This window comes from Aotus nancymaae, unplaced genomic scaffold, assembly GCF_030222135.1.
Source record: "Aotus nancymaae isolate 86718 unplaced genomic scaffold, 86718_ANA_hifiasm-v0.15.2.pri h1tg000040l, whole genome shotgun sequence".
Classification (NCBI taxonomy): Eukaryota; Metazoa; Chordata; class Mammalia; order Primates; family Aotidae; genus Aotus; species Aotus nancymaae.
This window is the reverse complement of record NW_026988454.1, coordinates 86,314,914-86,333,065: the sequence shown is the minus strand read 5'-3', so window position 1 is coordinate 86,333,065 and position 18,152 is coordinate 86,314,914. Positions and strand designations below refer to the sequence as shown.

General features: G+C 35.9%; 1 protein-coding gene across 3 annotated transcripts in view; it reads left to right on the top strand.

Annotated features, from left to right (window-relative positions):
• Window positions 1–18,152, top strand: part of BCKDHB (branched chain keto acid dehydrogenase E1 subunit beta) — a 230,650-nt gene that overhangs the window by 52,411 nt on the left and 160,087 nt on the right. For 2 of the 3 annotated variants that reach the window (XM_012471787.3, XM_064360897.1), the window contains exons 4-6: window positions 5,660–5,793; window positions 6,360–6,515; window positions 8,737–8,845. In XM_012471787.3, the coding sequence (XP_012327210.1) occupies window positions 5,660–5,793; window positions 6,360–6,515; window positions 8,737–8,845 (399 nt within the window). The remainder of the gene's footprint in view (window positions 1–5,659; window positions 5,794–6,359; window positions 6,516–8,736; window positions 8,846–18,152) is intronic. The other variant, XR_010336695.1, reaches the window with a different exon arrangement.

Genomic DNA, 18,152 nt, shown 5'->3' with positions numbered 1-18,152 from the left:
CTGGCAATCTTATCCTGCATCCTACCTCAGGCTTTCATTCTCACAGGCATACTTTTGTCATTAGCAAGAACTGCAGTCTCTCCATAATCTCAGTTTGAAGCATCCTCAACTCTGATTAGCACACTTCTGGTACCCTCATTCCAACAATCTTTTGACCTTATTGATTCTTAAAATCTGTGGATTTTACCACCTTATTGCTGTCTTTCATTTCCCTGATCACCTTTCTTTCTTCTATACCCAGTTAAAATTCCATGTCATTATTTGCTTGGCAAAACCTAATTCTAGTTAAATCCATCCCTCTGTGTGAATCCTGAGCTGAATGTCACTGGAGCAAAACATGCCATCATGCAACTGATCTTTAAGTTCAAGGCTAGGAAGTTCGGGGTACTCATGTTGCCTGCCCATGCCTCATGGTCCTGGTCCATTCGGTCTTCCATTCTCCCAGATGGCTATTTCATACATTTCCCCCCCTCAAAACAGCTTCCCCCATCCTTATTCTTAGTTAGTTATGTAGTTTTACATTTAACTGAAAAGATAGATGCTATTAACAAGAACTTGGATAAGCTCTTATCACTGCATGTATCCATGTACCAGCATCAGTGCCCTTATGCCTTCTTCCCTCCTGCACTCTGAAAGAATCTAAATGTTCCTATCAACCCCTCCACACTAGATCCCTTCCCTGTCACCTTTTCAAAGACATGGTTCCAGTTATTATTCCTTCTCTCCATTTCATTGATTTTCTCAAAATAATCAATCTTCTCTACTGATCATTCCCATCAGCCTGCAAATATGCTGTTATTTTTTCAATCTTAAAAATCTCTCTTGCCGGGCATGGTGGCTCACACCTGTAATCCCAGCACTCTAAGAGGCTGTGGTGGGTGGATCACCTGAGGTCAGCAGTTTGAGACAAGCCTGGCCAACATGGTGAAACCCCTGTCTCTACTAAAAATGCAAAAATTAGCCAGGCGTGGTGGTGGGCATCTGTAATCCCAGCTACTCGGGAGGCTGAGGCAGGAGAATTGCTTGAACCCAGGAGGCGGAGGTTGCAGTGAGTGGAGATTGAGCCACTGCACTCTAGTCTGGGTGACAGAGTGAGACTGCATTTCAAAAAAAAAAAAATCTCTCTTGACCCCATTTTTCCCTCTAGTGTGACTGTTCCCTTTCTCTTCTCTCTTCTCTCTTCTGTTTTTTTCTGGTAGAGGGGACAGAATAATTACTCTGTTGCCCAGGTTGGAGTACTGTGGTGTGATAGATTACTGCAGCTTTGACCTTCTGGGCTCAAGTGATCCTCCCATCTCAGCGTCCTGAGTAGCTGGGACTATAGACATGTGCTACCACATCTGGCTAATTTTTTTTTTTTTTGTAGAGATGAGGTTTTGCTATATGGTCTCGAACTCCTGGGCTCAAGCGATCCTCCAGAAGTGGTGGGATTACCGGTGTGAGCCATAGTGCGCCTGGTCTCTTCTCTCCTTTATAGCAACATTTATCCACATAATTGTCACTACTCATGGTCTTCAATTTCTCTGCCGCTGTTCTCCTATTCTGACTTGACGTCACTGCAATCAAGTTTTTTTTTTCTCGTCTCTCTCTCCTACTTTGCAGAAACAGTCATGTTAAGGTCACCAATGATAAAATCCTCAGCCCTCATCTCACTTTCTAATAGTGGTATAGACAGAAGTTAATCACTCTTTTCTTGGAAACACTTTCTTTTGAGACAGCACATTATCCTGGTTTTCCTCCAAACTCTGGCTTGTTTTCCTTTTCAACTTGGCTGATTATGTCTCACCTGCTTGTCTTACTAACATTGGAGTATCTAGGATACAATCTTAGATCTCTTCTTTTCTCTCCATTTAAATTTACTAGGTAATCTTATCCAATCCCTTGTTATTAAATGCTATCTTTATGCTTAAGACTTCCAACTTATATCCAACAATCTAATCGATAGCTCTACCTGAATGTCTGAGGGCATCTCAAAGTGAACATCTCCAAACCTGAGCTCCTGATCTCTCACCCAACATGCTTCTTCATTTTCCCTTTCTCAGTTACTGGGAACTCTGTCCTTCAGGTTACCCAGGCCAAAAGACTTTGAATCATTCTTAGTATTACTCTGACTCATACTCCACATCCATTTCATCAGCAAATCCTATTAGCTCTATCTTTAGAATATATCCAGAGTCTCACACCATTTCTCCACCTTCCCTGCTATTATGCATCATTTTCTCTTACTGAGATTATTGTGGTATCTGATAATCAATCTTGTGGTGTCCACCCTTGCTATTGACAGACTGTTTACAAAATACCAGTCAGAGGCATCTTGTTGAAATGCAGCTCAGAGAATGGCATGACGTTACTCAAGAACTTCCTGTTTTCCTTACTCACCTGCTTTCTGGCTCATTCTCACATTTAAGAGTGTTTACGATGTCATGTCCTCCGGGGCCCTGTCTGATCTCTGTCATCTCCACATTTCATCCTTTAACTCCCTGACTTTATTTCCTATTACTCTTTCTTTTGCTGTAGACCAGGCAATCTGGACTCCTTGCCTTCCCTCTGATGCGTTAGACATTTTCTTACCCAGTGGTTTTTGTACTTGCTGGTCCCTCTGCCCAAAATATTTATTCTCTCAGATATATGCATGGTACCCATCCTCATTTCTTTCAACCCTTTGCTTAACTGCCACCTCTCAGTGGGGCTTTCCCAGTCTCCTTATTTAAAAATCACAGTAGTTTCTACCCACCCACCCCCAACTCCATGCTTCATCATTTAACAAACTAAATGTTTCCTTCATTTATTTTGTTTTTATTTTGTTTCCTCTGACTAGAATCCTTCATGAGGATGTGAATGTTTTCGTTTTGTTTGCTGCTGTTAGGAAACTGTATAATATTAAGTACTTCAAAAACATTTGTTGAATAAATGTATGAATTATTTTAGTCTTTTCAGTATTATAATTTTTCTGTTGCACGTAAGAAATGGAGCCTTAGAGTGTTTAGTAATTCGTGGATATAACACTTAAACCTAGGTCTCTCTTGGCTCATAGCACAGTCACTGTGTGCATTCATTCATCTATCAGAATACTTAGAGGGTACTACAAGAACTTTACATTGGATTAATTGTATCATAAGATAGAGGAAGTCATCAATACGTGCATCTTATTTGTGTTCTTACTCTCAATCAGTATCTGGGAGAAAATAGAAACAGATTTTTAACAGTTTATGTTCAAGTTGCTACACCATGGAAACTTGTCAGAGAGAGTTGTTAAACTATTTCCTCAAATCAAACATGTTTTGGAGTAAGAAAGTTCTGAGAAGCTCATTTTTTTTCTGCTTTCTATTGGCAACAAGGCTATAATTTCTTACCAAGATGAAAAATATCTGAATCCCATGAACTTGAAGTAGCAAGGAATCAATAAGAATGCTGCTAGTTTGGTTAAGGTGGTTCAGGTATTTATTCCAGGGCTGTGAATTCCATGGGAGACAGCTGGAATTTACGTTCATTTTATACCACCGAGTTGTTGTTGGTTCAATGGAATCATAGATTTTCAAAAATTATCAAGCTGCTCACAGTCAAATAGGGAATTGATGAGGAATAGAGGTCACAATTTCAGAAGATAGTCGCAGATCATGATGAGTATGAATCACGCTTTCAGTTTTTGCAGCTGCTTATAGGGTGGCAAACTACAGGATGTGTCTGGTTGGCATTTCCCAGCACCTGCCCCATGTTTCGTTCATATTCAAAGGGAATGATTAAGCTAAAAGTGAATTCTGCATATGAAAAAGAACTGGTATCCTTGGATTATGGAAATGAAATATGAATACCATGTTTCTCCCAAAACATTTGGTTATGTGGCCAGACTGTGGCTATTGTCTTTGTCCATCCAGAACCCTGAAGTTAGAATTTCTAATGAAATGCTTGCATTAGCTGAGAGGTGGTGAAATGTCAAGTGAGAATTGAATTATACGCTAATATAATTGTACCTAGTGGTTTGAATGGATCATCTAAAGGGTTTCTCTAATTTGAAGAGTCTCAAACTCCAAAATTTACCTCCTTGTTGGTGGGCACAGCTCTTTCAATTGGCAGAGATTATTTGCTGCTGGGCTTTTGGAGTCCCCTGCAGGCACAAATGTTGGCAAGGATTTGATCAGTTTATGCACAGATTTTGGGGCTCCCCCATGCTGTGTGTGCTCTTCTTTTAGGGATTTAGTCTCCATTTTCAACTGCTGGTAGCCCCAGATTATTTTCTGACACCTCAGATCAACCAGACTGAGTCTGTTTGAATTCTAGCTGTCCAACTCATAGACTGGGGAGTCCTTTCACAGGACAAGCCTTATGAACGTCTTGGTCATCTACTGGGCTTAATTTCTTTCAAGAGTCAAGACTCCAGTTTATGCCTACTTTTGGTCCTTCAATGCCTTTAAATAGCTGTTTGTTTTATTTTGCCCAGCATTTATAATCATTAAGTGTGGGAAGGATAGTCCGAAAAAGGCATCTCTGATATTGCCTTCAGAACCTCGATAAGCTGTTATGTATAGTTTTTTCATTATTATTGAATTTGAAATACGACTTTCTAATTTCCATCATAGTTTCTTCTTTGAGCTGTGGGTTATTTAGCCATATATTTAAAAACATTTCTAGCATAATAATTTTTCTAATTATCTTTTTATTATTGATTCCTAATTTAATTATACTGTGGTCAGAGAATATATGTAATTTTAATCCTTTAAAATTTGTTGACATTGGATTTGTAGGACAGAATACGGTCAATTAATGTCAGTGTTTTCTGTTTACTTGAAAAGGATTTGTGTTCTTTGCTTTTGGGTGCAGTGTCCTTTTATGTCAGTGAGGCCATGTTTGCTGATCATGTTTAAATCATCTCTATTTTTTTACACTCCCTTAGTTTTTTTGGTATGCCTTTTTTGTCAGTTACTAAGATTAGTACATAAAAAGCATCATCTCCCACTATGTGGTGAATTTGTCCATTTCTCCTTTTAGTTGTGTTAACTTTTTCCATTTATTTGTTAGACATTCCACGGTTAGATAACATTCTGTTGTTAGATAAGTGTAGATTTAGAATTGTTTATTTCTTGTGAATTGAATCCTTAATAGTATGCATTTTCCTTCTTCATCTCCGGTATGCTTTTTTTCTGAAGGTCTGCTTTGCCTGCTATTAATATAGTGACATCAACTTTCTTTTGGTTAGGTTTTTTATTTTATATTTTTCCTTCTTTTTTTTTTTTTAAACAACCTTTCTTTGTGTTTATAGTTTGTGCTTCCTTTCAAATAATTAATTGGGTTTTTCTGTCTTTTATACTAGCAAGACAGTTTTTATTTTCATTGAAACATTAGATTACTTACAATTAGTATAATTATTACTTTGATTTAAATAATTCACCATACTATTTTTTAAAATAGGGACAGGGTTTCACTGTGTTGACCAGGTTGGTCTTGAACTCCTCATCTCAAGTAATCCTCTTTGTCTTGGCCTCCCAAAGTGCTAGGAGTACAGAGGTGAGTCACCGTGGCCAGCCATACTATTTATTTTCTGTTTCCTCTACCTATTCTATACTTCTCCATCCCATTATTAATTTACTGAATTTTTAAATGTATTATGTACAAGGTTACTCTCATTTGCCACATAACCTTTTTTCTTTTTTTCTATTTTAAGGAAAAGATAGAGTTTTTAATACTCCATTGTGTGAACAAGGAATCGTTGGATTTGGAATTGGAATTGCAGTCACTGGAGCTACTGCCATTGCAGAAATTCAGTTTGCAGATTATATTTTCCCTGCATTTGATCAGGTAAGTGAATGACTATTTCTAAGGTTGTTCAGTCCACGAAGTATTGAAGTATTATCTCTACCCTTCCACCCACCACCACCCACATTCAAGGAACATTTTATTACCCTTTTACTAATGTATTAAAATTATCATTTTGTTATGAGCATATATTTAAAGATCTTATAGAATAGTTTAAGCTAATGGATTGGGGCTGGGAAAAGTGGCTCACACTTGCAATCCCAGCACTTTGGGAGGCCAGAGTGGGAGGATCACTTGAGGCCAGGAGTTCAAGACCAGCCTGGGCAACATAATGATAATGAGAACTGATATCTATAAAAACTACAAAAATTAGCTGGGTATGGTGGCATATACCTGTCACCCTATTTATTCTGGAGGCTGAGGCAGGAGGATAACTTGAGCCCAGGAGTCCAAGGCTAGACTGAGCTTTGATCACACCACTGCACTCCCTGGGTGATAGAACAAGACCCTGTCTCTCTAAAAAAAAAAAAAAAAAAAAAAAAGAAAGAAAGAGGACAGATTGGAAGGGAAGGATTCATTATGCCATGCCCTTTCTTTCTGCCCCTCAGATTGTTAATGAAGCTGCCAAGTATCGCTATCGCTCTGGGGATCTTTTTAACTGCGGAAGCCTCACTATCCGGTCCCCTTGGGGCTGTGTTGGCCATGGGGCTCTGTACCATTCTCAAAGTCCTGAAGCATTTTTTGCCCATTGTCCAGGAATCAAGGTATCCTCATTTATGTACTTTATTTGTTTTCTAATTGACGTTTCCATTTTGGTTCATTCTATTAATATCTATGCTTATCTAGAGGAAAGAAAACAAAACAGGATTCTTGGAATTTATGTGAACTTAACTGTATTTAAGAAAGGGAGGTTAGCAGTTCTTTCAAGTATGCTATCCAGTGCCCAGTTTTATCTTTTGAAGCAGCACTGGTTTTATACTCTGGCATTAATTAACTTCATAGACTTCAAAGAATAAGACCAAGAACATAGTTGGTTTACCTCCCCTCTCTTTCAAAGCTTTATGTTTCTTTCTAACTTAAGTCTTTCTCACTTAACTGATGATGGGGTGATTTTAATCTTCTAGTCTATGTTTACCTCAAAGTCAGAGGGATAAGACTTCTGCTCTTCATCTATTTTTACTTGTTAAAAAGACTGAGAGAAAAGTGTCACCTAGATTTTTTTTTTTTCTGTTTAAAATAAGGTAATACTTTCTCAACCAATTAATTTTGAAGCATCTCCTTTTAATAGCCTGTCTTTCACAAAAGCTTAGGTAAAAATATTTTGATTATTTTATGTCCTAATTTTTTGTATTATCATCTTTTCTATTTTTGTTTACTGAATAAGCTTTTCAGGGTATCATTATAGAAACCTACAGATGTGTGAATCCAGAGATGTATATTTGTTTTTTGTCCACATGAATTGGTTGTGAACATTTGTCTATATTTTATTCTTGATTTCCTTTTTGTTTTTTTCTACCAGATCAAAGTTATAAGCTTATCTTAGTTGAGCAGAGGTTGCCTGATTTTTGAATGTGAGCTAGAAGTTGTAGAGTGGGAAAGAAGTCATGTTCGAAGCAAGTTATTTTTGTGCTTGAGTGCAACATTAATTCACATTTAATATTTATAATATTATATTGTTTTTAGGAACAGTCCTTTCTGACTATCCCTACCTTCTTTTTTCTTCCTTCGTTTTCTTTCTTCCTCTTTTTCTTTTTTTCTTCCAGCTAAAATGAACATATACATAAAGTACAGAAGGCTAATATGAAGAAAGCAGATAAAGGGAAACTAAAAAGTAGGAATATAAGATAAAGACATTGTGTGATGTGGTTATTAATGTGTTCAGAGATCCACTGACAGAAAATAAAATAGTGACATTTTTGATGCTCTTTTATTTTTATTTTTTTTCCTCTTTTATTTTTAAAATAAAACCCTTCAATAAAAATGGCTTTGAAAGCCAAATATAGCTTGCCTCAGGAAATCTTGAGTCTTTGTGATAAATTCAGGTTTATTTTCACAACTCTTCCTTGTAAGATTTGTCTTTATACAATTATTTTATAATCATTTAAAATTAGACAAAATTTATGATTTGAGGCAACATGATATAGAAGTTAAGAGCTTGAGCTTTGTTATCAGTGGGAATTGGGTGAGAATCTCTGGTCAAGCAAGCAGTCTGAACTTAGACAAGCTACTTGTTCTCTCTAAACCTCAGTGTCTATTTCTAAAGTGAGGAAAATTATAATAGCTACCTAGTGGGGTTGCTATGAATAGTAGATGAATTAATTCACAGAGTACTTGGCCAAGTTTACACATGTACTTCCTACTGTCATTATCATTTTCCTCATCATCACCTTCATTCTCAAGAAGTTCCTGGGGCCCTTTCCTGTGAAGTGGAAATGTGAACTATCCACACTTTTCTTTTTGCTTTGCCATAACTAGACACTATGGTGCCTGGATCATAAAACTCAGTGGATTAATTTTTCACTTATGAAATGAAGACCATATTTTTTTCATGGGAAAGAAGGAGATTTTAACATGTTAAAACTGGAGAAGAGAGTTGCATGTACTTTGAAAGTAGCAGGAGATTATTAGTAGAAGAGATTTCTTTATAGATAAACACAGGTAGATATTAACAATACTACATTTTTTGCTTCGATGAATGATCTTTGCATGGTCCTTTTACTTTTTATATAGGCAAGTTTAGCTTCTTAAGAGAAGAGTAGTATCTTAGTTAATAGAACATGGTAGGCATCTGATAAATATCTGTTGAATAAAAGACATTTTTATTTTTATATAATAAACTTAGTAAGTAATAATGAGACTAAAATAAATGCCCATTATTTATTTTAAGTTAGTGACAATTGGTTGTTCAAGTATCACTCCTTTTTAAAAGTGACTTTACTGGGATATATTTTACTAAAATTGTCTTAAAAAAATCTGTTTTTGCAGGTGGTTATACCCAGAAGCCCTTTCCAGGCCAAAGGACTTCTTTTGTCATGCATAGAGGATAAAAATCCTTGTATATTTTTTGAACCTAAAATACTTTACAGGGCAGCAGGTAAAGGTTTTCTTTATTTTATATTTGTAAATATCTTTATATACTTTGTTTTTTTATAGCTCAAAAAGTTATATCTTTTTTTTCCCATATGCTTGATTTATATTTTCCTTGTAAAAAAATCCTGAATTTTTTTTTGGTATTTAGTTTGTCCTCAGGTGTAAATTTTACATTTGGGAAAAATTTTGATCATGGAAACAAAGAGGCATTGTGAAGTGGTGGCAACAACAAAGGGACTATGTTTAACTACATGGTAGGTGCTGAGTAAATATGGATTAAACAGAAAAGGAAAAGTAAATGAGCTAATTTTACTAAATAATATCTAAGATTCCTTTTAGCTGAAGTGACCATAAAGGTCTTTCTTCATTTGAATCGGATACCTTTGATTGTGAAGGAGGTGCTGTTAACAATTATGCTGTGCTATCAGGTCTATACTGGGATGCCTGTGTGTAAAGCAGACTGAGAGGTTTGGTCATCCTCTTTTTAGCTCAAAATCCTGATTTAATAAACATACATCTGTGACTGCTAATTTCTTCACTGTAATAGAAATTTTAAATAGCAAATGATTTGTTCTATCTAAATTATGTTTTATATTGAATTCAAGAAACATTATCTTGGCAAATCACTCTTTTCCTTACAGTTAAGTTTAAAAACACGTTTTAATTATGATGTAATTGACATATAGTAAAATGCATAGATTTAAGCTTCAATAAGAGTTTTTGACAGACCTATATATCCATGTAAGCAGTGTGCAAAAGAAGGTATAGAACATTTTTAATCATTCCTAGAAGCTTCTTCCTGACCCTTCACTGTGGATCCATTCTCCCTATGCCAAAATCAGCCACTTTCTGATTGCCATCAGATTATGTGTACATGTTTTTAGGCTTTATATAAATGTAGTCACACTGCATATATTCTTTTGTGTTTGCTTTTACTCGACCTAATGTTTTTGAGATTTATTCATGTTGTTGAATGAATTCAATATGTTGAATAAACCATCAGTAGTTGATTCACTTTTCTTTGCTGAGTAGTAGTCCATTGTATGAATATCTATTGTTCCTTTCTATTACAATAATATTATAATTTTGTACAATATTAGAATGTTACTACTAAGTAAGGAACATTGGATGCATATTTATTGTTCATTTCTATTACAATAGCATCTTACAACTATGCACAATATTAGAACGTTACTAAGTAATGAACATTGTTACATCATATGAATGTTCATTGTTCATTGTAGTATTATTACTACTACTACTAATTTTTCTTGTTATTCTTATTTTTCTAACCTAGTTACTAAGGAAAGTAGCTTGCCTCCTCTTCATCAAGCTAATATTTTGTGAATAGCATTAGTATATTACAACTGTGTTTCTGGAGCCAACCTGCCAATGAATTGACCCGGAAATGCCTCTTGGCTGTGGGGAAAAGAACTCCCACAAATCTGAGGCATGCACAGTATTGTTCAATAAGTAGGATTTTGTTGTATTAATAGATCACAATTTATTCATGGCTCATGCAACTGGGCTTCTGTTTCAGTGTATCCATTCCCCTGTGATGAGCTTTTCAAAGTAGATGTGTCATTTTACACTTTCATTGGAGATTTTTCAGAGTTCCTGTTGCTATTAAGTTTAAAAACAGATTTAAAATTGACTCTAGATTTTATGGACTCTATTATGATCTGTATCCCATTATGTAATAAAAATTAATGAATGTAAGAATTTAAAATTTTGAAGTGAATAAGAAAACGTCAAAGATACATTGAGAATAGCTATTTGATGAAAATGATTTCTAATACTTTGGATATCCTGTGGCTATTATATTTGTAATGCCAGCCAGTTGTTATAGCCAATCAGTGCAGAAATTTTTCAGTATTTACTAAATGAGACTGAGTAAGAAACAGTTGAAAAAGTAATACTTACTTTGCTGAAAATTTTGAAACCAGAATTGGTTAGGCAAATAGTTAATGTTAGAGGATCCCTGCCAAGAGAATGCACTTGAAAAATTTGTTCTAGGCTTGGACTTGGGAGAGATTATGAAAGACCCTGATGAGGTTCACCATTCAAAAGGTTTCCAGAAGTTTCCCCATGATCGATCCGGTAGCATTTCAAGGATTCTAACTCTTAATCCCTTCTTGACTCCCAGTGGCTCATTAGAGGTCACAATGATATTACCTCTTTCAAAGCTAGAAAGCTTCTCTGCAGAAGAAGTTGGATAGAAAATAGGGGTAACCAGCAAAGTCTTCATACTAGTCTTCTCCTTTCTGGGCCAGCAGAATAAGCATCACCTGCTAGCTTATTAGAAATACAAATTGTCAGTTTTTATCCAAGACTTGCAGGATTAGAACCTCTGGGATCAGACCCCAGGTCTGTTTGTCTTAGTGGCCTATAGGTGATTCTGGCCCATGCTCAAGTTTCAGAAACACCGCCTGAGGTCAGTTCTGAAACAATAACTGATGTTGCCTATGTTCATTTATCTTATTTTACTATTGGTTCTTATATGGACAGGATGCTTTTGACCTATGGTTTTCTTAGATTTGACCTCTGGTTCAATACCCGTATCTTGCAGCTGACCATATTTTGGTTTCTCCATTTACTTTTTTTTTTTTCTTTTGGATTTTCTGAGCCTGATTCTGTAATTGCTCTCTGCATTTAGCCCACCCTTTCTAGCCCTGTATCTCAAATGTACTTTACACTGGTGGTGTAAACTCCAAACTTACAGTTGTTTGGAATGATATAAAAGGAATCGTGCATTGTGATTCAGCTTTGATTGAGGAGGCCTCTGGAAGACATTTTGTATTGTACTGAAAGAATAAAAGAGACAGTTAAAAGAAGGTGCTTTACATTCATTTCAAAGACCAGAGCAGCCTGATAATTTCTGCGTGTTGGTATACTTGTAGTATCCATAAATAAAAATTTAATGGATTGATTTTTCCCTCACGTCGCTTTTTAAATTTCTTACATACATTTGGGAATAGTTAAAAGTGAGTGGATGAAAGCACAAAATTTTACATTTAAAGTTTTTTAAAAGAGTTCATATCAGGACTCATAATGGTTTATGGATGGAGTAATAAACATGGATGTAGAATTATAAATACTGGCTGACATTTATATAAAAATAATTGGGAGCTAATTGGGAGTTATGTTTATTACATAATGGTCCATTAGGTTAATTATGCAGTATAATCATCCCTCAGTATACTCAGGGGATTTGTTCCAGCCCCTTTACCCCAGTACCAAAATCCAGAGCATACAGGTCCCACGGCTGCCCTGTAGAACGTTCATGTACAAAAAGTTGGTGCTCCATATATGTGTGTTTCATAGGCCATGAATAATATATTTTCCATCCACATTTAATTGAAAAAAATTTGTATATAAGTGGAACCCTCCTATTCAAACTGTGTTGTTCAAAGGTCAACTGTAATCTTAACCAAATGGAATGTAGTCAAGTATAAGTAAGGATACAAAAAGAGGTGAGTGAATGCCAAAGCTGGGCTTTTCCCCTGAAGTTATCTTTCAGGTCCTAGACACATTGAGCTTCTGCTTTGATGATTCCATGGGGCCCTGAGGATGGGAGATGAAATACAGGGCTCACTTTAGGTAGAGACTTTGCTAGGAGCCCTTGATTAAAGCCTCACATCCGCAGTGTGAGGTGCAAAGGTGGCAGGATGGAAACTTACCTGTCTTTGTCTTGCTCTATCCTGGTGGAAAAGGAAAAAAAATCTTTTCTGAGAGTTTTTATCGCAGGATGGGTCTTTTACAGGATTATAATTTGAATTGTGCTAGTAGTGCGGTCAGAAAGCACTTAAGCACATAATTAAAGTGATTCTGTGTGGATGGTGCCCATTTAAACTGTCAGAGGAAAACGAAATCCTCTCTGGAGTCACTTCAGCTTAGGTTAGCAACAACCCAAATACTCCCATAGATAAAGTTCCAAGTGAAAGATAGAGTCTCTTTGAGCAGAAACAAGAAAAGGCAACTATAACTCCATGCAGACTTTAGATAGTAAAACTATTATATAAAAAATTCAAAATGTAGGCTGGGCATGGTAGCTCGTGCTTGTGATCTTAGCACTTTGGGAGGCTGAGTTGTGAGGATCACTTGAGCCCAGGAGTTTGAGACCAACCTGGGCAATATGGCAAAACCCTGTCTCTATACAAAAAAATGCAAAAAGTGGCCAGGTGTGATGGCATGTGTCTGTGGTCTCAGCTACTTGGGAGGCTGAGGTGGGAGGATCACCTGCGCCTGGGGAGGCTAAGGCTGCAGTGAGCCATGATGGCACCACTGCTCCAGCCTGGGTGACAGAGTGAGACCTTGTCTCAAAAAAAACGTCAAAAGAAAGCAAAATGTGGGTTTCATATAAAAAAAGAAGACACTTGAGAATACAAGAAGGCAACAAGCAAAGTTGAAGAAAAAAGAAAAATATAATAAAAATCTCTGATGGTTTAAGCCAGAAATTTATAAAGAGATGAAGGCAGAATTGATAAACTGGAAGATAAAACCAAAGAGATAACCAGAATATAACCTAGAAAGAAAAAGAGAAAGGAAAGAGAGGTTGAATCTAGAGGGAGACTGAGAAGGTGTAAATACATCCAAGGAAACCAACATGAGACTATTTCCTAATAATATTCATCAGCAAAATTTTGGGGACAAAAAGGTGATTCCCTGGCATATTTTTGCCACTTTGCCTCGTCAGAACTAAACCAGTACAGAACTAAACCAGTACAGGAAATATTTCAGAGAAGCATCAACTATTGCTTGCTTTTCCCTTCCACAGTACTATCAAGGTAGAGATGTTATTTTCTCGTCTGGAGTTGTAGTCCATATATAATCCCTAAAATAAAGTAGGTAAAAGATACTAGGTAAAGGGTTTCTTAGGAAGCTAAGGGTCGGCATCTAAAAAGTTAATTTGTCAACTTTAAAAAGAATTTACCTACAGTGTATAATTTTAATCTGTATCCATATCATTTATATTACTAAATCCTGTTTAAGAGTGATTCACTTACAGAGGTAAATGTAACACTTTTGCTTATGGTTGTAGTGCATAGCTTTCACTCACTGGTTAATCTGGGCATCTCTAGGTTTCTTCTTTTCTTTGTAGAACATATTCTTTCCATGCTTACTGCCCTTGTCTTACCCAATGTGGTTCTGAAGGGGCTGACAGTCATTGTATCTGACCTCCATGATCTCAGGACATGGACAGGTGCCTCAAGCTCAGCCATTCTGATTTTGTTTCTGGGATTTTCTTTGTGGGGTCAGAGTTTAACTTTCTATGGGTGGTTTGCCTGGGATGATGGGAGACTACGGCTCCTTTAATCTTTCTTTGATTAGTAAGCTACTTTCACATCTCTCCATTTAATCTCATTTTAAGTTTAATGTACTTTGAGTTTCAGTCTCCTGTAGATTTTACTAATATCATAGGTAATTTTGATGAACACATAATCTTGGCTAGAGAAGAGATGCCTCTTTTAAGATGAAAATATCCTCTGTTAATAGCACAATAAACTACAGCTGTCATGATTGAGCATAGATGCTACTTTTGTCTTGATAGGTGAAGTAGGAACCCCCTTTATTTACTCATAATCATATTTCATAAGGTTGCTGAGAAGATTTAAGTAAGATTATCCAGGTGTGTATTTGTCTAGTCTTTAAGTGCCTTTTGAACACTTATGTGCCAGACACTGGGCTTTCTTGTGTAGACATGGGGACTGTGTCATTTAATCCTCACAACAAGCATATCAGGTAAATTCTGTCATCGCCATTTTATAGATGAGGAACCTAAGGATTAGGGAAATTAGACAACTTGCCCAAAGTTACAGAGCCAGAATTAAGCATATTTGGCACAGATAATGACTTTAAGAAATTTGCTCAAGCTCACAGAAATAATGAGTGATGGATTTAGGTTTTAAACCAGGACGTTTTGACACCAGAGGCTGCTGTCTTTCTAATACTACCCTATTTTGCATCCCACCTAATTATTATGGAATGGACGACATAAATGAAATATAAGTTCCTCCACTGTCTTAGTTTCATGTCAGGAAATAGTTGTCTAGCTTTTAAAAGTTTCCCACAGAATTAAAATGATATTATTTTTTATTTTTTTGAGACAGGTCTCCCTCTGTCATCCAGGATAGAGTGTAGTGGTATGATCGCAGCTCACTGCAGCCTCAACCTCCTGGGCTCAGGTGATTCTCAGCCTTCGAAGTAGCTGGGACCATGGGCATGCGCCACTATGCCTCGCTGATTTTTGTATTTTTTGTAGAGATGGAATTTCTCCATGTTGTCCAGGCTGATAAAATTATCTACTATTTAATTGAATAGAAATTTATACAGTTGACCCTTTTTATCTGTGGGTTCCACAGCCATGAGTTTAACCAACCGTAGATTGAAAATATTTGAAAAAATAATTACACTTGTGCTGAACATGTACAGGCCTTTTTTCTTGTCATCATTCTCTAAACAATACAGTATAGAAACCATTTATACAGAATTTACATTGTATTAAGCATTATAAGTAATCTAGAGATAATTTTAAGGATAAGGGAGGTTGTGCATAGGTTCTATGCAAATCCTGTGCCATTTAGATCAGGGATCTGAGCATTCATGGATTTTCGTATCTTCAAGAAGACCTGAACCAATCTCCCATGCATGCCAAGGGATGACTGCACTATTCATAGCGATGCCTTAAGGTAGTACATCCCTGCGTAGTATGTAGTCCAAGATTTGAATATATGTGTATTACATTAATTTCTCCATTGGCATAGGATTAATTTGCTTCTTTGAAAGTTATAAAAACTACATGTCATAGTCTGTCTGGTTACAGGTAGGGGGTTTGGGAGCCTTTGCACCTTGTAATCATTTGTTGTTAAGGGACCTAGTCATATGTCCCCAGATAAAGGCAAAGGCAGCAGGGAAATGTAGTCTTCCTGCATTTGGGCGAGAAGAGATGAGGTTTGTCCCAGTATTGTGCAGTCACGGTTCCTTTTGATCTGTCTGACTTTGTCATTTCTGGGCCTGGTGCTGATAAGCTGCTCTCTGTGTAAACCTCTGTGCTGTGGTGACTCCCCTGCATGTCCAGCTACAACATTTAGAAGTGTTTCTTTCAATTTAGCCATTAACTTTATAAATTGTACAGATGAAAATAAAAATAATACATTCTTTATGCAGCACTTTTCTTGAATTTTATTTCTACTTATTTTAAATATGCAATCAATACTTGTAAAACTTTAGGTTTCCTGAATGTAGAAGAAAGTAACCTAATAATATTTTCTATTTTCTGATTATTTATTGTAATTATGACATTTGAGTGCAATGAATGTTTTTAGAAATGGAAGAAAGATGTTTAGAAAAGGTAGATAAGGCAGAACAATCTAGCTGATATAAAAAATGTACAAAATAGTGATGATTCAAAAAGAGTGAGTCATTGTGACATTATCACATATAAGCATCTTGTGAAGAAGATATTCTTTAATGTCTTTTGGACTTCTGGTTTTACTTAATTGATGGATGTCATGGATACATGACATCAGTGAAATTGAAGTAAATACGACTTTCATCTGTGAGTCTTCTAGTGGGAAATCAAGACAGACTAAAAGACTAAAACCCTTGTATTGTCTGTCTTGTTTTTTATTTTTTTGCACAGTTCAGCAATTCTGGTCTTGTCTAGGCTCCCTCATAGGTCTATAGTCAGTTGCAGGTCAGGGGTGGGTGGGTTGGATTTGCTGATCATAGTTGGGCTGTTTCACCCATTATGGCTAGTAGGCTTTAGTCTATATGTCTCTTTATACCCCTGCAGGCTAGCTCAAGCTTGGTCACCTGGTAGAAGCAGAGGTTGTAGGAGAAAAAGTAGAAGCATGAAAGGCCCTTGAAGCATAGGCTTGGAATTGACATACTGTCACTTCTACTATAGTATGTTGACCAAAATAAGTCACAAAGTCAGCCCAAAGATTGAAGAGAAGGACAAATAGACACCATCTCTTCATGGGAAAAGATGCATACTCATTGCAGAAGGGTGTGAATACAGGGAAATTTGGATTATATCTATTGTTCAGTCTTTTATATATGTTTGTATTGAAAAGTACAAACAAAGATAAAAGGAACTTATAAATTCATCCTCTAACTACTGTTGACTTTTTGTTGTATATACTGTCAGACTATTTTATCTACACTTTTAAACATATGTTATTAACCAATTTGTTTCAGTTTCCATTTGATTATAAGTTATTTATTTCATATTTATTCTTTTATGAAGTAGTCAAGTAGATTTCTATTTCTTTCTTAAAATTGCATGGTAGCATTTATTGTAAATCAACAGTTCTAATATCTAAAGCAAGCAGGACTTCAGCTAAAAGGCAATTATTCTATTTTGTAAAGAGAAGGCCCTGATTTAGTATTGAGTAGCAAGAAGAATCAAAAGGTGTTCAGTCAACTTACAGTGCAGTTGCTTTTGAATCTGTTTGTATATCTTCTGTGATTGACTTAATAAACTGAACTATTCATGGAATAGGACCCAGTAGAATTTTCTTATACTATGCTATATTCTTAATATTGTTCACTTTTCAGGCTAAGTTTGATCATAAGCAGGTATCTACTTTTGATCATTAGCTTTAAGGTATTTACATTCTCAATAACTAAGCTTTAGATATGTGGTAGAGTGATTTAGTTTTGTTCCTGAATAAAATTTTAATACCATGAGTCATGTGTTCTCTTTGTAAAAAGCTCCAGCCTTACAGAACACTATAGCATAAAATAGTGAAAGTTCCCTTTCTCTGTGGGTCTCACTTTGAACTCCTTTCCTTAAGCCTTTTTCTGTGCCTTTATATTTATATTTATATTTATATGTGAATACATAGAATACATTTACTTTCATGTAAACAGATTTTGTGTATGTAACATAAAAGTATTATGCGGTAAACATTGTTTTGTAACTTGCTCTGCAAATTATTTTCTATCCATTTAGTCAAGTATGTGAATGTATAACGTATACACACACAAATAATACAAATAAGAGCATGTTACAAATACTGTATTACTTGCTTTTCTTACCAATATATTTTTGATATATTTCTGTATATTTTCACATTGGCTTAGCTGGTTTTTATATTCATAAACCCATATTCATTTTATAGTCATAAAATTTCTTCACATGTACCATCACATGTATCCTTTCCCTATTATGGAACAAGGGTCGTTTCTAAATTCTGATTACATTAAACAATGTCGAAGAAAACATCTCTGCTTGTGTATATGTGGGTATGTAGAAGAAGAAAATTGCACCTATGTTCTTTATTCTAAAAACTCTGCAGCCTGTA